At 40.7% G+C, this 19,547-nt stretch overlaps 2 protein-coding genes across 7 annotated transcripts; one reads left to right on the forward strand and one right to left on the reverse strand.

Moving 5' to 3' along the window:
- The first annotated feature begins 318 nt into the window (after positions 1 to 318).
- HOMEZ (homeobox and leucine zipper encoding) lies at positions 319 to 9,505 on the forward strand. Of its 6 annotated transcripts, XM_067469753.1 has the most exons (3): positions 3,374 to 3,617; positions 6,042 to 6,827; positions 6,858 to 9,505. In XM_067469753.1, exons 2-3 carry the CDS (start codon positions 6,098 to 6,100, stop codon positions 7,589 to 7,591), a joined length of 1,464 nt encoding a protein of 487 aa, XP_067325854.1. In that variant the 5' UTR covers positions 3,374 to 3,617; positions 6,042 to 6,097; the 3' UTR covers positions 7,592 to 9,505. The 6 variants fall into 6 exon arrangements, with proteins under 6 accessions (XP_060636006.2, XP_060636008.2, XP_060636009.2 ...); XM_060780023.2 differs by lacking the exon at positions 3,374 to 3,617 and adding an exon at positions 319 to 488 and having other exon boundaries at positions 6,042 to 9,505; XM_060780025.2 differs by lacking the exon at positions 3,374 to 3,617 and adding an exon at positions 319 to 488 and having other exon boundaries at positions 6,045 to 9,505.
- A 1,153-nt stretch (positions 9,506 to 10,658) lies between these two features.
- RNF212B (ring finger protein 212B) lies at positions 10,659 to 19,242 on the reverse strand. The gene is made up of 14 exons (XM_060780027.2): positions 19,118 to 19,242; positions 18,658 to 18,710; positions 17,929 to 18,003; positions 14,862 to 14,977; positions 14,307 to 14,367; positions 14,109 to 14,137; positions 13,814 to 13,860; positions 12,777 to 12,819; positions 12,399 to 12,456; positions 11,817 to 11,862; positions 11,389 to 11,428; positions 11,101 to 11,231; positions 10,814 to 10,875; positions 10,659 to 10,730 (listed from the first exon to the last, which is right to left on the reverse strand). Exons 1-14 carry the CDS (start codon positions 19,215 to 19,217, stop codon positions 10,686 to 10,688), a joined length of 906 nt encoding a protein of 301 aa, XP_060636010.2. The 5' UTR covers positions 19,218 to 19,242; the 3' UTR covers positions 10,659 to 10,685.
- Positions 19,243 to 19,547: the final 305 nt, after the last annotated feature.

Genomic DNA, 19,547 nt, shown 5'->3' on the forward strand with positions numbered 1-19,547 from the left:
CCAAAAACATCTGGGGACCCCAAATTGAGAACCACTGAGGATGAGAAAGAGAAGTAGAAGGCCAAGAAGACCTGAACAGGCTTTATTAACTGAGGTATCAAAGACAAAATCCCAGTTGCCTTTCACCTGGTCAGGAGCAGCTTTCCGCCCTAAATGTTCCAGAACGGTTGAAGCAACAATGAAGGGAAAGCATGCCTCTGAGCACGTGCAGAGTGAAGTCTGGCAAGCCAGCCCTCTGCATGGCAAGGAGGGGGTGGGGAGGTTGGGGTTGAAGGTAAAGGGGTGTGGTTTGAGCTCGGGCTCCCCTTTGTTGTGTTGCTTTGTTATTCCAAAACATAGTTGGTTCACCTAAGCAGCTGGATTTTGCCTTTCTTCCTGCCTTTCAAGAGCGGAGTGGACCACCGCCCCGCCTCTTGCAGCCCCTGCCAGGCCCCTGGATGGCTCTGCCGCCCTGCCCGTCCTCTGTGATGCTCGCCGGTCCCTCCCGGGTGGGTGAGCCCCCTTTCCCCTCCATGGCCCCGGCCTCTCCCCCTCATGAGGCCCTTGAAGCCCCCTTCGCCTCTCCTTCCTTTCTGGCCTCCCTCTCCCCCTTTTTGCTGCCATTCTCTCCTCTTTTCCTCCCTGTTCCTTTTGTCTGCCCTTCCTTCCTTCTTTCCTTCCTTCCTTTTGTCTGCTTCTTCTCTTTCTGTCATTGTCTCCTTCTGTCATTCCAAGTTCCCACTTTTCTTTCCTCTCCTGCCTTGCTCCCCACATCCTTTCTTCTTCCCTCCGCTCTCTTCTTTCTTTGCCTTTTGATCTCTCCATAGTGACAGCATGCTCTTCTTTCCCATCTTTCTTTCCGAGTTGGGGGAAGAGAAGGTAAGTGGCTCCAAAGAATAGCCATTTGCTTCCTCTTCCCAAACCTGTCCTGTCTTTGCTGGGGGTCCTTCCACACAGCCCTATTCAGCTGGGTGGAAGGCCCCCCAGAATATCAAGGCAGGAAATCCCACATTATCTGAGTGCGGACTCTGGGGGCCCTTCCACCCAGCTGAATGAAATCCCACATTTTATGCTTTGAACTGAAATATATGGCAGTGTGGACTCAAATAACCCAGTTCAAAGCAGATATTGTGGGATTTCCTGCCTTGATATTCTGGGTTATATGACTTTGTGGAAGGGCCCTGAGATATAGGGCTTGAGGAAGGGCCCTGTGACAATATAACAGGAAGAAAAGGATGCTCTGATGGTGATCCTTAATGTGTTTTCCTGTTCCTTTTCATCTTTTGCTAAAAGGGAGGATCTGAGAAATTGGGGCAATTCCTTGGAAGCATGGGGGACAGCAGGCAGGTTGGATGGCATGGGAGGAAGTGTGGGATTTTGTATTGTCAGAGGCGTTTGTGGCCGGAATCTCTGGGTTGTGGTGAGTTTCCCGGGCAGTATGGTCATGTTCCAGAAGCATTTTCTCCTGACATTTCATCTGCATCTATGGCAGGCATCCTCAGAGGTTGTGAGATCCCTTGCCTTTTTCAAACAGACAAGAGTTCTTTCTCCCACCCTGGACATTCCACAGATATATAAACCCCACTTGCCTAGCTTCCAACAGACCTCACAATTTCTGAGGATGCCTGCCATAGATGGGGGAGAAACTTCAGGAGAGAATACTTCTGGAACATCTATGGCAAGCATCCTCAGAGGTAGTGAGGTCTGTTGGAAAGTAGGAAAATGGAGTTTATATATCTGTGGAATGTCCAGGGTGGGAGAAAGAACTCTTCTTTGTTTGAAGAAGACAAGACACCTCACAACCTCAGAGGATGCCTGCCATAGATGGGGGAGAAACTTCAGGAGAGAATGCTTCTGGAACCTCTATGCCAGCCATCCTCAGAGGCAGTGAATTCTTCACAGCACAAGGTGTCACCCCAAAGGAGATTCATCAGAGAATGCAAGCTGTTTATGTTGATTGTGTTGATGTGAGTACTGTGTGTCGTTGGGCAAGTAAGTTTAAAGATGTTGAGGTGGGAACAATCTGATTTGTGCAACAAACAAAAGCTGGACGTCCTCTGACAGCAACCACCGAGTTTCACAAGCAAAAGGTTGACAGATTGATTTAGGATGATCATCATATCACTCAGAGAGTTCTGGCCCAACTTATCTGTCCAAATGCATCTCCCTTTATGAACCTTCCAGGGCTTTAAGATCGTCTGGGGAGCCCCTGCTCTCGATCCCACCCTCATCACAAGCACGACTGGCGGGGATGAGAGACAGGACCTTCTCAGTGTTGGCCCCTTGTCTATGGAACGCCCTCCCTAGGGATATTAGATCAGCTCCCTCCATTTTAACATTCTGGAGGAAAGTCATAACTTGGCTTTTGGAGCAAGCGTTTGCAAGTACAGTGTGACTGCCATAGGAGTAGAGTAACTGCTTTGGGAGTCTGTGATCAGGCATTCGGACAACGTGGCTGGTCCAGCAAAGTAGATGGCGGAGGAGCATCGCTTCAAGGCTGGTGGTCTTTGCTTCTTCCAGCACACTGACATTTGTCCGCCTGTCTTCCCAAGAGATTTGCAGGATTTTCCTGAGGCAGCGCTGATGGAATCGTTCCAGCAGTTGCATGTGACATCTGCAGAGAGTCCACGTCTCGCAGGAGTATAGCAGGGTGGGGAGGACAATAGCTTTATAAACAAGCACCTTGGTATCCCTATGGATGTCCCGGTCCTCAAACACTGCTTCATTCAGAAAAATGCTGCACTTGCAGAGCTCAGGGCAGTGTTGTATTTCAGTGTCAATGTTGACTTTTATGGAGAGGTGGTTGCCAAAGTAGCAGAAATGGTCAACATTTTCTAATGTTAAACTATTAAGCTGTACTTCTGGCATTGAAGAGGGATTGGCTGGTGACTGCTCGAAGAGCATTTGGTTTTCTCGATGTTTAATGATAGGCTGAGCTTCTCATATGCTTCTGCGAAGGTGTTTAGAGTGGCTTGTAGGTCTTCTTCTGAATGCGCACAGATGACGTTGTCATCAGCATATTGGAGTTCTATAATAGATGTTGTAACCTTGGTTTTGTCTTTGAGTCTGCTGAGGTTAAATAGCTTGCCTTCTGTCCGCAGATCATTTCCACTCTGGTGGGAAGCTTCCCATCAACTAGATGAAGTGTCATAGCGATGAAGATGGAAAATAAGGTTGGGGCAATAACACATCCCTGTTTGTATCCAATTATCTGGCAATTATGTGGAAAAGTGAATAGTGGTAGTTAAAGAGCACATTCTAAGGATTATTTCTGCGTTTGGTTTCCTAAAATATTCCCATCCAAACCCAAGTAAAGAAGGTGGAGGCATTACTTTTCATTCAACCCTCGCATTTATGGATTTTAGGGTTAGCTCATCCAGGACATTCAGCAGAGAGTTCTAGGCAGTCGAATGGAAGAACCTTTTTTCTGGTCGGGAGGGGGCGATAGGGAAGGAGAGCAGAGAAGGAGACATAGATGGAGGAGGACCAATTCAGGGTCTGGAGCCTCTTAAAGGGACCGTTTCCCAGGATGACGGGACTCCGCCTTTTCCCTTCGTTTCCCAGCGTGCACTGCAGGGAGCAGGGGAGAGAGAAAGAAGGAAGAAAAGTCCTGAAGTGGGAGGAGGAGGAGGAGAAAAGTGAGTCTGGGCAAGAAAATCCAGGTTTGGGAGGTGGCCTGCGGAATTGCAACGCAGGGAGGGATAGGAAATGTTTGGTGTGGGGTTGGGAGGGAGGGAGGGCGGTGGTACTCAGGAAACTGTAAGGCTTGGAAGGAGAGGAAGGGCCTTCCTTGGAGGTTGGGTTTGTTGTCGTCCGAGAGATCTGTTAACACAACCCACCCACCCATCACGTGTCCTGCTAAATATCTGTTGTTGTGATCTATTAAGTCTGTGCGGCTCCACAAGCAATACCATAGACAAAAACAGTTGCAAAACTTTGGTTTCACATTATGCAAAACTAGTAAATCCAGGCTTCAGGCATTGAATTTTCTTTGTCTTATAAACTGGCATTAATTGCACCCTTATTGTTATATTTAATGCAAGGCCATAAGTGGATTTCTCTCTCTAGTGTGATGAATTTTCAGTATGGCCAATTAGGGCTGCTGCTTGGTGTTGAATTTGGTTTGGATTTATTTTCTGTATTGTCAAAGGCTTTCATGGCTGGAAAACTCAAAACAACCCACGAAACATGCTCTCTTTGCCTGCGTTAACAGAACACCATTTTAATATATTGTCGAAGGCTTTCATGGCTGGAATCACTGGGTTGTTGTAGGTTTTTTGGGCTATATGGCCATGTTCTAGAAGCATTCTCTCCTGACGTTTCACCTGCATCTATGGCAAGCATCCTCAGAGGTTGTGAGGTCACAACCTCTGAAGATGCTTCCCATAGATCCAGGCGAAATCTCACAACCTCTGAGGATGCTTGCCATAGATCAGTGGTTCTCAACCTGGGGTCCCCAGATGTTTTTGGCCTACAACTCCCAGAAATCCCAGCCAGGTTACCAGCTGTTAGGATTTCTGGGAGTTGAAGGCCAAAAACATCTGGGGACCCCGGGTTGAGAAGCACTGCCATAGATGCAGGTGAAATGTCAGAATGCTTCTAGAACATGGCCATATAGCCCGAAAAACCTACAACCCAGATTTATTTTCTGTCCAATTTTAAGTTCCTGGCCTGTGTAAATTATCTAAAATCAAAATTGCACTGTCTTCTGAAATGTTATCGGTTGCAAAAGCTTGAACAGATGTGAGAAAACACATAGGAAGCAGCAGGAGAGGGACTGAAGCTGCTATTGTCCAAAAGTTAACTTTTCCAAGATGAGATATAATCTCTAGACCAGTGGTTCTCAATCTCTGGGTCCCCAGATGTTTTGGCCTTCAGCTCCCAGAAATCCTAACAGCTGGTAAACTGGCTGGGACCTCTAGGAGTTGTAGGCCGGCCTGTAGCGAGGGGGTGGTTTTAGGGATTCAACCCCCCCCCCCTGAAATGTTTCAGATTTTTTTTAAAAACCTGGTTTACTCATGAATTTTAACTAGTTAACCAAATCCCCATGCTAAGTCTATGAGATGCAAAAACTTAAGAGTCCCTCCAGAACTGCAAGCACTATCTCAGGCAAATACTGACAATTTATTCACACTGTCATTACTTGCAGCAATAGCCGATGTAGCGAAGCAACCAAGTTGGGGGTGGGTGGGTGTTAAATGCTTTCATTTAGGAGGCCAGACTTGGTGGAGGTGGTTGACAGGGGCGGAGCTGCAGGCTATTGAAGGCTGCTCTGCTCCTGCTGTGCTCTTTGCTTCAGCGTGAGCTAGGAGGCAGGTTTCAACCCCCCACCCCCACCCCGGTGAAAATTTCAAACCCACCCCCCCCCCCCGAAAATTTCAACCCCTCCCAAAAAAATTTTCTGGCTACAGCCCTGGTGGGTCAAAACACCTGGGGACATACAGGTTGAGAACCACTGCTCTAGACTAATTCAAGCAATATTTCCAGCTCAGATGTGCTTAAGCAGGTTGTGATATCAGTACCAAACCTTAGAATATGAACAGAGATGGTATGCAACCTGTTCCTAAGTTGATAATTATGTTTTATGGGTTAGGGACAGATACACTTGAAACAGATGAAAAAAGCACTCTCTTAAAGGGAAGCTATATTGGTTCACAGTACTGAAACATGCATCTTTGTAATGTCACACAACAGTGCTTCTCTGTACTCTCCCTCAAATCTCTGCATAGAAAAACTAGGAAAGTTGACTACAAATTGCCCTAATCTGCTGGGTCATTTTTATCCTCTCTCTCTGTATGTATATATGTATGTATATGTGTATATTCAGAAATGTGATCTCACATGTGCCTTCTGAAATGATATAGTTAGACAATGATTTGCTTCCTTGCTGAAAATTAGGTCTGAGGGAGAAGATGCTACGTATTTGTCTTCTCTCAAATAGTATATTTATTTGCGCTCCACTTTCTCCTCCCATTTCCTTTTTCATTGGTAGCTCTTCCTATCTGTTCTTCCCCTAATTCATATCTTTGTTTCTTTGTACCTCTGTTTTTTCTCTTTTCCAGCAGTTCCAAGGGACTGAACCCTAGAGATAGAAGACATCCTCTAGACCAGAGCAGTCATGCCCCCCAACAAGGATGCCCCAGGCTGCCTTGGCTCGCCTCCAGGCTTGATCTGCTTGCCCCCCATATCTGAGGATCTCCAGTTAGTGTGGACCCAGGCGGCCCAGACGAGTGATCTCGACAGCAACCAGCATTTGCTGCAAACATTTAGCTACTTCCCCTACCCCAGCCTTTCTGATCTGGCCTTGCTCTGCTTGCGTCATGGTCTGCACATGGAGAAAGTCAAGGCCTGGTTCATGGCACAGCGCCTTCGCTGTGGCATTAGCTGGAGTGCTGAAGAGATTGAAGAGACTCGTGCGCGGCTCATCTACCATCAGGATCAGCTTCATTTTAGCTGCCTGCTTGCTGGGAATGACGTTGACTCCTGGCACCAATCGTTTAAAAGCCAGGAGTATCAGCAGCTGTTACCTCCCTCTGTGTACTGCTCCAACAAATATCCAGAGAACCAGCAAACCTCTATAGATTCTTTCAACCACTGCAGCACAGCCCAAGGAAAAGAGGAGGTTGAGAGAATCACTCAGGATATTTGGAAACTGAAGAAAACCTCTTTGTCCAACCACAGCAAAGTTCAGGAGAACTATGAACCTTTAGGGGCCTCTTCACATCTTCACAATACCAAAGAGGCACCTTCCGGTGCTTATCTACCCACCACACCTACCAATCTGAGCCATAAGTTCGAGAACTCTCCCACTGTTGCATGGGGACTCCCTGCAACCTCCATCCAGCCACCTGGACTCCCTGCAGCCTCCATCCAGCCACCTGACCCTGTTGTGTCTGCAGTAAATGGTGGGCATCACCCAGGGGTTTTCCCAGCAGGTTCTTCTGTCAAAGCTACCCCATCTTTGTCTACAACTACAACTACTGGTATCGAGTCATGTAACACTCAAAACTATCAGTATGGTATGGGCGACCAGCAGCATCCTTCAGGTTGCTTCTCAGACACTCTTCGCAGAACTAGGCGAAAGACAAAGGAACAGTTGGATGTGTTAAAGTCTTTCTTCCTTCGTCACCAGTGGGCCCGAAGAGAGGATTATCATCAGCTGGAGAAGGTCACTGGGCTACCACGTTCTGAGATCATCCAGTGGTTTGGAGACACTCGCTATGCACTCAAACATGGTCAACTGAGGTGGTTTCGGGACAATGCAGGGCAGAGTCCAGAGTCTGTCTCCTCACTGCCTCCTCATCCGCTTCATAGCAACCATCCAGACACAGGTCCACTGGAGCGTTATTGGACAACCCATCTACAATTGCATGAGCCTGATTTACCAGCGCTCTGTCATGAGTCAGGTATGGATGCTGAACAGGTGTTAAAATGGTTCAATTCACGCTCACCGGCTCCATGTGAAGTAGAAGTATGTTTGAGTGAGGAAGAAGAAGTAGATGAGGAGGTGGCAGCCCATATGATAAAATATGACTATGAAGACTATGAAGAAGAAGAGGATGATGAGGATGAAAATGCTGATGATGATGACGATGAAGATTGGGTTGGCTAAACCCAATCTTGTGATTACTGGAAAATTTGGTAATGGGTCTCAGGGATGGATCAAGTAGACAAAAAAAATGAAAGGAGGTTGAGAGTCCCTACTTCATCAGTATCCTGCCATTCCCATTACTACTCAGTGGTTGCCCTTTCATGTTCTAGCATCTGTTTATCCTTTCCCTATGCTTTAGATTTTTAAGTTAAAACACTGGTCCCTGTCATTCAGTGATTATGTCTTAAATCCTAGAGTTAAAAGGATGCTGGAAATAGAGCTGTCAGTACCCTATTCGATTCCAAGATCCATAGCAAGAACACCTTCAGTAGTTTGCTAGACTTGGAAGTTTATTTTACATAGCTTTTATGTTGTTACCTATTTGTTATGCTGATAGATTTCAGATTGGTTTTTACTTCTAGAATCCTGTTAATATTTTCATCTGCTGTTCTTGATTTTGAGAGCTGGTATCTTCCTTTATTATAATAAGACCTAAAACATAAATCTGGGATGACATATGTGTCTTGGTTTCTCTTTTATTTTCCAACCAATTCTTCTAGATTGGAAATGGGTAGTTCTCATCATTAACACATTTGCATAATCATAGATTCAAGCCTTTCCAGACATCTTTGTGATTTCATGTATTTTCACTTCAGCAATGCCTTTTTCAGATACCATCTGTGTTGTATAAAACATCTGGCTGTTCTAAACCTAGTTTATTTCGTTCTGTTTTAGGGAATATGATTTACTTCCCAAAGTGAGAATTCCTTGTATTTAGTTTTTGCAAACCAAAAGTGCATTTCAAAGAAACAGTGGAGAAATATCCAGATTTTTGAGTTGCAATTTATCCTGTCTTGGTTTATTTAATTATGGATATCTGCACTGCTTGTTTTAAATTTGACTTTCACAAAATGACAAATATGAATGTTTGACCGTTGATAGATGCTTTGGTGTTTAAAATGATGTCTGTGGATCTTGTGTGCTCTAAGCTTTGTTATGTGTGCGTCCTAAGCATTTTATTTCATGTTTATATCCTTCTCACCTTTCATTCTTTCATGTCTTTCAATTTGCTACATGATTTCCATGTTGTTTTTCATGCAATGTCATGTTACTCTTCTATTCTCTCTTTGCCTCCATCAGTGCCTTGATTTCCCAACAATGCTTTTCTTACCCCATTTCATTCTTATGGGGGCATCTATCCATTCTGACTAGTTAGAAGGCACAATGTGCTTGAAAATCACTTTACTGTTCCACTTAAACCACTTAATATAAAATCCTGCCTGATCATGGAAGCTAAGCAGGCTTGTTTAGTATTTTGAGGGAAGATCGCCAATGAATAACAGGAACCGTAGTCTGTATTTCAGAATATTCCTAAGGAAAGCCTATGAAATTCATTGGGTGGCTGGAAGTTAATGGACAACCTGAAAACACGCACACACATATGTCTCCCTTGTAGAAAAGCTGCAAGAAAAGGGGGAAAGCATGACTAATTCCTTGGCACATTCAATACATTTTACAAGACCAGACCTTCCTTCACTGGGACATTCTGCAGAAGATCTGTGAAATGGGGATAAGCTTCTGTTAGCTCTTAAGAATGATTTTTGTTACACGTGATAATCAAGGTAAACTTGGCAATTATAAAGGTATTAGGTAGGAGTCTACAAAAGGATACTAATACTTTCCAAATTAAAAGCATTTATTCAACCATTTTTCCAAGATTTTTTTTACAGAGAGAATGGAAGACTGCACAGAAAGATGCATATTGCCTGTACAATTTTATGTGAATCAGTTTGAAGCTCACAATGTGTAGAAATATATTGAAGGAGTTACATGAGCTATACTGACATGTGGACTGGTTACTTAATAGCCATAAAGTAATATTTTGTAGCTTCTCAGTGATGAGTTTGGATTTCAATAAACCATACTTTCCTTTTCCATCTTTTCCATTAATGTTTTCCACCCCAGACTTGACTGTTATGCTCTGTGTTTAAAAAGCAATCTTGGTTATATACCAATTATATAATACAATATATATTATATAATGGTTATAGAATAATTATATATTATGTGCAAGCAGGATCAAATAGAGTCTCAAATGTTCCATAGATTTGCTAGGTGCATTTTAGTCTCTGGCAATCTCAAAAAATATCTGCTCTGTTCTTAACAGATGATCACAATCCAGGCAAAATGATTTTGGGAGCCACTGAGTGCTTCAAGTACAGTAGACCAGGATTGTTGATAATAAAGTCTACCATCTAGCCTTCTAATTATATTTCCTCCAATAGGAATCCTGCAAACATTTGTTACTACACCTGATATATTACCAGAAATATCATGTTGTGTGTTCAAAAGAAAAGGAATGTGATTAGTAAATGACTTTTCAATCTGTATTCAAAACATAGAGAATGCAGATTGTCAAAAACTTGCCTATAGTTGTACTGATAAAGAGCAGTGACTTTGGTTCTTCTCATTATTGTTGATGGATTTGGCTGATAGATGAGTACCTGGGAGACAGTACAATGAGCATCACAGTTCAGTTACTAAACCCTATTTATACTCAGTTATATTCCAACAAAAAATCTGGTATATGCTTTTGAGAAAAAAGTTGGATTTGGGAGGAAGCTGGATGCTATACAAAATGAAAACCTGGTGGGGAGTGATGGTTGAAAAAGTCCTCCCAACCAGCCCTGGCTACTACCATTTCAAACGGAGGTAGGGGTGGGAAGTGGGGGGGGGGGGGGGTGACTGCTTGACACTGCATTCTGAAAACTTTTAACACATTATATTAGGGGCCCTGAAAGAACTTGTAAAATAACTTTCAAAATTAACAAGGTAATATACATCATCTTGCATCTTTGGAAAACTTCCATCTTTAATATTTTCATACCCTTTTGCGGTATGCGGTCTTGTTGAGGACTGGACCCTAGCTTTCAAGAAAATCTTTTTTTGTGTAACCATTGCCTACAACCTTATCTTGTAAAGTCTGTAACAAGGTGAAGTCTCCCTTTTGCCCCTGCTTAAATATGGAGTGCCTATGGTTTTCCAGAACTTTCTTAGACACCTTGTCTTCCTAGCTATTAATATCAGGATTGTGAAAAGACAAGTGATCTCCCACTTACCTGTTGTTAAATGAAGGTGTTGAGTGAGGGGTGAACCTCAGCTGGGAAGGAAAGGAAAAGAAAAATAATTACTCAAAAACTCTTAAGAGGTGATGTTATATAATCTGTAGAGACTGCCACTCACCTGTATTGGGTGCATCCTTTCAGTATTGTGACGTTCTGGTACAGATGCGCCCTCTCTCTGATCTATGAGCCAAATCCAATATGGAATTGAAGTTTTGAGAATATATGCATTTAATCTGGAGCAAGGTGATAACCATTGTTTTTATATCTTATGCTACATTGTTGAGTCCGTACATTCCACTGCAACCTCTCCTGAAGAGGACTGTAGTGTAAAGCTGTCAACAGTGTTGGGTATAGAGATAATGAAAAGAAAGAATACAGAAAAGAGGTTATGGCATCTGTCCTCACCAGGGAAGATGCTGAGACTTAAGTAAGGAGTTTCCTGTCGCTGCCTAGTATTGGTAGCACTCTGATTTTGCCGCCTCACAGGGTGCTGTTGGTTGAAGTTGCTTGAGCTAGGGGTGTGGGAAGGAGAGGCCCTGAAAGGAACAAGAGAGTTATCAATCACAATAGCAGACAATATTAAATGATTGTTTTTTTCATGATCAGACCATGATAGCAACCTGAAATGAAAGCTGCTTTCTCTCTCCCCCCCCCCCCCCAGCCGCCATACATGCACACACTTTTACATCTTACCTGTAAAATAAACTCTGAGTGGAAGCTGGAGAAGGAGTAGCTGAAAATAGAACTTTTAAATATTATGACTGGATTTAATGTTATACAGTATAAGCAAAGATGACAACGGTACAATGAGGTTAAGCATATGGGAATTTGTTGCAGGAGACTAATACAAATCAGTAGATTCCTAGTTATTATTTTGCCCTTTGAAGATGTGGAGCATTTTCTTACTTAGGGACTGAATAAACTCCATTGTACTTGTAAATCATGCTGTCCCCATTGGCTGAAGCTGATCACATGCCCCACTGGAGCTGTATTTGAAATCCTGGAGAAGGGGGCAAAAGTTTGCTCTTATTTATCTTTGGCCCTGTGTTGCCACCTTCTGGTACTCTATGACATGTCAAGAGTTCACTCTACCTTTTGCATCAAATGATTGTATTTCCTACCATTAATAGAGTCAGCTGGAGTCATCCTTGAAGCTCCTGTGGGATGCTGCATAAAAATGAGAAGTCCTAGCAATTTATTATTTTTATTTAGAATGTTTATAAAAGTATTTATAACCACTTATATGGTAAAATGGAACAACAGTTAAAATATCTGGAAACATTTTCTCTTGTCATTTCCTAGAGTCATACAGGACTCATAAACCAGAGGTTATTAGCAGCCTTGATTTTGGGGTTTTCCATGGAAGCCAGTATGGAAAGAATAGTGATGGAGAGACCCACATGACCCCCGCCCCTGCCACACACACACACACACACACAAACACTCATTTTATTATATATAATGCCTCTGAAGCCATTAGCCAAAATGGAAGACTTCTTCATCCACAGTAGTACTATTTTTTTTACTTTAAAAAGTTAGTATTCAAATAGGGCAAGAACATATCTTCACCTAGTGTACATTATTAATGACTCCTAACTTTCATTCATTACTTCCCATGACCTTATCAGTCCATAAGGAAGGAAACTGCATATCCATTGTTTCCTTCACTTTGATGTAGAAAGAAAAGAGCCATGCAGACTCACTTGCCAGTATGCTGGGTGGCTTCCTCTAGAAGAAATAGACTCCATGGAAGAGGAGCGGCTATGAAAGAGACAGAAAAAGTCAAGGAGTTGTCAGTGAAAAAGGAAAATAGACAAGCAGACAGTACTCACACAGAACCTTTGCCAAGAAGTTTAGAATTTAAAGTACAGATTTCCTGTTTTCCTAAGTAACGGGCAGGAGAGAGAACAATGGTCATAGCAAGAAATGTACTATGTTATGTGCACAAGTTAGAATTTTGTTTTTCCTGAATGGCGGAAAAGGGAAATTCTTCTAGAATTTAGAGTTGGCTCTTAGATTCTTTGGTAAAAAGTATTAATTGCACCCAAAACTAGACAATATTTATTTCTTCAGATAATTACCTGACTACTGCACTGGAGCGCTGAAAAGTAGGCCGTGGTGTAACTGCAAAAAAAAAAAAGTTCATGTATTAAATGTGGAGCAGCAATATACTGTGCTAGACATGTGTATTGACATGTTATCATACAACAGCAGTTTACACAGCCAGAGGAGATATTCTCTTCCTCAAAGATGAAGTAAGCATGACTTTCTTCAAAGACCAAGATGTGAACACACATTTACATTAAGGGAACAGAGAAATAAGGGAATTTCTTGCACACATTTGTGTTATAAGTACATGCAAACATATTTTCTGCCAAGCAAGCATACATTTATTTTCTATGCAAATGCAAGAACATATATACTGATATGTTTATCTACAAGAAGAATTCAGAGCTTGGAAAGTTTTTGAAAGTAATCTGTTCTTTCCTCAGCATTTTATCCTTTGTATTTGAAAAGAAATATTTCATTACATTTACAATATCCTCCTGGAATTTTGTTACTCTTTGTAATGAAAGCATCTTACTTTTTTCAGTGTATAAAAGTAATGTGTGTTGCTTGTTGTTAAAAAAAACTTCAATGGAAAAATGATATAAAGCTTATAAAATTCCTGTTAAAATGATTCTAAAATGCCTTAAACAGCCCTTTAAAACAAACTAAAATTTACTTATTATAAGTAACATTTTCAGTTTCTCTTAAAAGTCTGTTAGTATAATTAATTACACCGGTACAATTGTCCTCACTCCATCTTACTTGTAGAATTAAATTTTGTAACACACTGGTTGCCTTAAAAAGCAACCCACTATCACAGGTAACTGTTACACTATTTATTATTTCAGTATGATTCCTATATCTGTAAGGGATACATTCCAAGAATACATTCATAGAATCACACTGGATAATCTAGAGTGGCCCACAGATCTATCATGGGAGGGATATATTTTGGAACTTGGATAAGTGAAACCATGGATACTGAATCTGTGGATATGGAAGTTTTATTGTCATTACTTCTGGACTTGGATAAACTGCATGTCAGCAGGGCATCCATTAATTTATGTACCTCTTTGTGATGGGGGAGTGATGGCAACTGGCCGTGGGGTGCTGTTTCTGCTGGAAAATAAAATTATTTTATTTAGTTAAGGTAGGAAGTAAATTATCTTCATCCAGATACTTGCTGCTCCGTATTCTCAATTCCAGCTCTTGCTTGGCATAAACATCTCTACCGGCTAAAATTCACGTGCTGAAGCTACTGATATTTGCCACCAAAGGGTAGAATAGACACATCTCTACCGGCTAAAATTCATGTGCTGAAGCTACTGATATTTGCCGCCAAAGGGTAGAATAGACACACTGACCTGCTACTTTCATGTTGTCTTGAAAAAGCCTATTGAGAGAAAAGTGAGAGGAGGCTTGACTAAAACCCAGATATGCATTAGAGGGTTTGGATCATTTTCATGTTCCCAATATAAGGAGCAAGACTAACTCAAACCAGCAGAGGGTATCAGGAGCCAAATAACTAAAAATGTGATGTGGTTTCAGCAAATAGCTCTTACCTTCAAATCCAGGTATTTCTTTCTTAATTCTTTGTTCTCCTTCTGTATTGCCTCCAGCTCTCTAAACAAGGTGATGTAGGGTGAGGGATGGGGAAGGGAGAGATACATGATAGATGGTCTGACTGAACATTTGACAACACTTGATACATTTTTCAGTGCCAGGGATGGAGAATTGAATTAATAGTGAAACAATTACAATATGCTGGCTCTACATGCCATCTCATTTTATACATTTGTGTGAAGGGAAGAATGTATTATTGTGCACATGCATAGTACAAAATGTAAGGATACTTTAAAAATATTATTAATCCCATTTATAACCTAAGCTTCCTGGAAGGTTCTTAGTACAGGTTACAAGTTTCTTCTCACCCCACCCCACCCTCTATTTTCTCTCAGGAAGTAGGCCATCCTGAGAGAAAATTGTGGACCCAGGATCATCTGTAAGCTTCACAAATTAGTGGGATTTCAAACTTGGGTTTTACTAGTCCTGGTCCCCTGCAGATATGACTAACACTGTTTGCATTTGTTCATGTGAACACAACCTGCATATCTCACTTTTCCTGGATAGTTAGTTTCTGGAGAGCTTGTTGCAGGGCCCCATGAGATTTTGAAGCTTTATGTTTATAGAAAGAAATCAGCAGTTCCATCTGGCCTTTCTGGAACATCCACACCTAAAAAAAAGAGAATGAGAAAAAGAGAGATTCAGTCAGGTGGTTTTTTAAGGTCAAATCTGCGGGCTTTGAGTGCTATGAGAAATAGCACGTGAGAACCTCCAGTTCTGTAAGGCATATCTCAAGGGTAAAGTGTATGTCTTGACTATAGGTGGTCACAGACCCAATCCTGTCTGTCAGAACAGAGAAAGTATTAAGGACATGCATCCAGATGTTGGTTTCACATCAGCCCAGTCACCATGACTAATGGTTGCTCCCCACAAAATAGGTAATTCTAGATTACATGAGAAGAAGTTCTGAGTGTGTAAGGCAACTTTACATGTTTAATATTGCTTAAGTATGATCATTTACATGATGACCTGATGCTTGCAAAACATGTTGCATTGAGCAAATGGCTCAGACCTCAAGTAAACAACAACTGTAATGGAATATGACAATATGAATGAGCTTATGCATTTCTTTTCTGTTTTTACAGAAAGACCCTGGTATACTTATAAATCTATGAATTAATCTTCTTCAACCTGTTCCATTAAAATGGTGGGGTACAGCAGTGATGTAGAACCTCTGGGCAATGGGCCAGTTGTGACCAAAACAGCCTAGGAAATGTTTTTGTGGAACTGGGCTGTGCTTGATAGCCTAATATGCAGCTAAACATTATAAGAGGTAAATAAGTACAGTATTACCAAATACTATCAGCTCTAGTACACCACAATCTGAGGGCATGTGTTTCCATATTACAATACACTTTATAGAGCTATACTCCATTTTAACTGCCATGGCAACATCTTGTGGCATTCTGGGGTTTATAGTTTAGTGAGGCCCAAGAGATCTCTGTTGAGATTTCAAATGCTGCCCCTTAACCTGCAACTACCAGGATTCTATAGACTATTCCCATGGAGTTAAAATGGAAAATGTAGCACTATACATAGTGGAATAAATGCACTTAATGCATTGGTACCTGATTGAAAAATATAACAGGATTAACAACTCAAGAACACTGGAAATGCAGCAACCTGGAAAGATCTGAGGTCTGGAGACTATGCCCTTTGAGGAGCGTCTTAAAGTATGTTTAGCCTGCAGAAGAGAAGGTTGAGTGGAAACATGATAGACATGTTTATACATATTTATGTATGTGAAAGAGTGTCATAAGGAAGAGGGAGTAGGCTTGTTTTCTGCTGCCCTGGAAACTAGGACTTAGAGAAATGGGTTTAAATTACAAGAGAGGAGATTCCACCTGAACATTATTTATTTACGACATTTATATGCTGCCCTTCTCACCTTGAAGGTGACTCAAAGCAGCTTACAAGTTATATGTACATACAATATATTATATTATTAGCATAGCACAATATTACTATTATATATTACTATATTGTACTATACTGCTATACTATAATATTAGTAATACTACATGTAATATAAAATATATAATTATTATATTGTATTACATAATAATAATAATATCAATACTATATGTGTATAGAATATATTGTAATATTAGCACAGCACAATATTTGCATTATATATTACTATATTGTTGCTGAGAGGAGGGGCTCCCAACCGATGAACCAGGAGACTTGGTGGAACTCTGTCTTCCTGGCTCCCCTCCTTCACTTTGGCTCCAGAGCGTCAGTTGGTGCTGGGAGGGGGACTCCCAACCAATGACCCAGGAGATATGGTGGAACTTTGTCTTCCTGGCTCCCCTCCTTCACTCTTCACTCATATTAGGAAGAACTTCCTGACTATACGAGCTGTTTAGCAGTGGAACTCTCTGCCTTGGAGTGTGGTGGAGGCTCCTTCCTTGGATGCTTTTAAACAGTGTTTGGATGTCCATCTGTCAGGGATACTTTGTGCTTTTCCTGCATGGCAGGAGGTTGGACTAAGTGATCCATGTGGTCTCTTCTGACTCTATTATTATGATTCTGCTGAAAATATAGCCTTGCTAATTGTCTCTGCCTACATCCCACAAGAGAATCAATTATATCTGTTCTTTTGTCATTAGATGAAAACATTTTATTTCTTTAAAAATTATGTTTGACTACAGTTTGAAAGTGTTTATTGTTGTGTTGATTAATTTTTAATTGTTTTTATGTTGTAAAATGCCCTGTCGCAAACAAATTACAAAATTCCCACAGTCATTTGCACCAAGTTATTTTCCTTTAATTGCCATTAAATACCACAAAAATACCATTTTAGGAATGGTTGAAGATTTTGCTATCTTTAGCAAGTTTTATTGTTATTGCTGTATAACAATAAAATTGGTAACTGCATTTAGCAAACTTACTTAACAGGATCACAAGATATTTATTCACTGGAGTACTGAAGTTTTTAACTGCCTTCATCCAATTCATCAATATCAAGCCATTCAGCTTACGGAGAATGTTGGGATGGCAATTAGTGAAGTTTATATGGCATATATATAAGGCACGCCTGGTGGAGTTTAATGTTATGGTACTGCTGATTCAGCTGAAATTCTTTTTATGATTAACTAGCTTGTGCCTATATTTATCTGTGTCTTTAATCAAGATTTGTTTCTGTAATTGGTGATGTTGGGAAATGGAGCCTTTTCCCACATTGGTTATTAAGTAATCCTCTACCTAACTTTGGGTCAACAGGCATTAAAAACGGAACAAAACTTAACTTAATTTCAGGGCAGATTACTAGTTTGTTAAGCCAGAAAATGATTGAATTCTTTCTTTCTTTCTTTCTTCTTTGGATGGAGCACATATTGTCCAAGGACCCCTTAAGTATAATACTTTTATCAGTTCACACATCTCTCCTTTCTTTGAGGTATCCTATCTTTTAAATATCTTACAGATTAATTACGTGTTCTTTGATGCTGAGTTTTTCTTCTTTGTCTTCCCTCTCATTTAGTCAATCATTGCCACTTATTTTAGGATCTAAGACCTATGAACAAAATGTGTCTAGATTACCTGATCTGTCATTCTTACTTGAGAGATTTGAGCAATATATTTGAGAGCTGTTTCCACTGGGTTTTTGAAAAATCTTTTTTCTTCTGTTTTCATCTGAGGACAAGAAAGAGGAGCAAAAAAATATCAGCTTTAGGGTGAAGTAGGAATTTGAACTGGGATTTCCACATAATGATAAATCCATTGTGAAAATAAATAGGGCCTGAAATTTTGGAGAATGAAAGTATGTTATAACAATTACTAATACAACAACTGATATTGTTGGGTTTGCAGGTGTGATGGTTGCTCAATCCAACAATCACCATATCTATGTAGATACAATCTTATCTTAGGAAAGATTATAGATGCTTCTGTTTATGAGAAAGACTTGTCTATAATGATCTGCTCCCACATTTTCAGATGACTATTCTTTCAATTCCAAACAAGATAATAATCTTAAGCATCCACTTCTGCAGTGCATACCTCCACATTGTCACAGCTGTTGCTTGAAGTTCAGACAATGTTTTATGAAATATTGTTGAGAACATCACATTCTCAAATTAATAAAAAAATTACAACCCAGGATGTTTCTAATGCCATATATAAGCAAAGCAATATAATTCATAATTCTCCTTTGTCCTTGTTTCCTTGCATTGTAGAAAAGCAAAGCTTACAACATTAGCCCAGATGGCTGTGGTATAAATAGAACTTATGTGTTTTGGAGAACAAAGAAAGAAAGAAAAGTTCTGCCTTAGAGAAACCACAACTTACATTATCGTTGAGAAACAAATACTTGCAGCTTGTTCCACAAGATGGGCACTTATCTGCCAAGATCAAAGGGCAATGTTAATACAACCTTCTGGAAAATTATCATAGATACTATTAAGTGCTCTGAAACTGTAGTATCAATTGATTTGTTAAATAAAAGTACTGTGTTTCCCAATGCTCTGCTATTGTTGCCCTCTAGCATTCTGATCAGTTAGAGGTTAAAAATTCCTAGAATGTTTCCTGCAGTCATATGACTTCAGAATGTTACTAAGGGGTAACTAACACATTGTCAACGTATTTTTATATGTAGGATCCAGAAGACTAGTATGAAGGTTTATATTTCCTATATTTGTTCTCTCTCTCTGTGGCGACCAGTGCTCATGCTCATCCTGAAGCATGTGATTGTGTGTGACTGAATATTGTATTTAAAGGCATAAAACAAATACCACACTGTTATTCTTACCTGAACCAGCACATTTTTTGCAAAAGATGTGTCCGCAGCTGGTGACACAAAAGTCTGATGCTTCCTGACTAAAGCAGTGATTGCAATGAAACCAATCCATTTTGCAAGATGGAAAGGTAAGCCAAATATCCCATTCAGGTTCTGTTGGGAAAGTGGATCAGGATAATACATCAGGGTTTATGGGGAGAAGATACAGAGGCTGACTGTCTGAAAATTGTGAAGATATAAGGATAGACATACAGTAGAAAAGAAGTATGGTAAAAGAGCAAGGAATTTAAGAATATGCTTATTGGTTTATAGGGGAGTTTAGGTTAAGTATCTCTTACCCAAAAATGCTTGAGATCAGAACTGTTTTGGACTTTGGATTTTTAAAATTATTTTGGAATACCTGTACATAACGAGATATCCTGAACATAAGACCCCAATATAA

Source organism: Anolis sagrei, chromosome 6 (genome assembly GCF_037176765.1).
Source record: "Anolis sagrei isolate rAnoSag1 chromosome 6, rAnoSag1.mat, whole genome shotgun sequence".
In the NCBI taxonomy this organism is placed as follows: Eukaryota; Metazoa; Chordata; class Lepidosauria; order Squamata; family Dactyloidae; genus Anolis; species Anolis sagrei.

Excerpts from the sequence above, each read along its gene's own strand:
- HOMEZ (XM_060780023.2), top strand. The coding sequence starts at position 6,098 with ATGCCCCCCAACAAGGATGCCCCAGGCTGCCTTGGCTCGCCTCCAGGC.
- RNF212B (XM_060780027.2), bottom strand. The coding sequence starts at position 19,217 with ATGGATTGGTTTCATTGCAATCACTGCTTTAGTCAGGAAGCATCAGAC. Across the intron at positions 12,457-12,776 it reads CGCTCCAGTGCAGTAGTCAG|CCGCTCCTCTTCCATGGAGT; the intron begins GTAATTATCTGA and ends TCTCTTTCATAG. Across the intron at positions 10,876-11,100 it reads AAGTCTCAGCATCTTCCCTG|ATCAGAGAGAGGGCGCATCT; the intron begins GTGAGGACAGAT and ends TTTGGCTCATAG.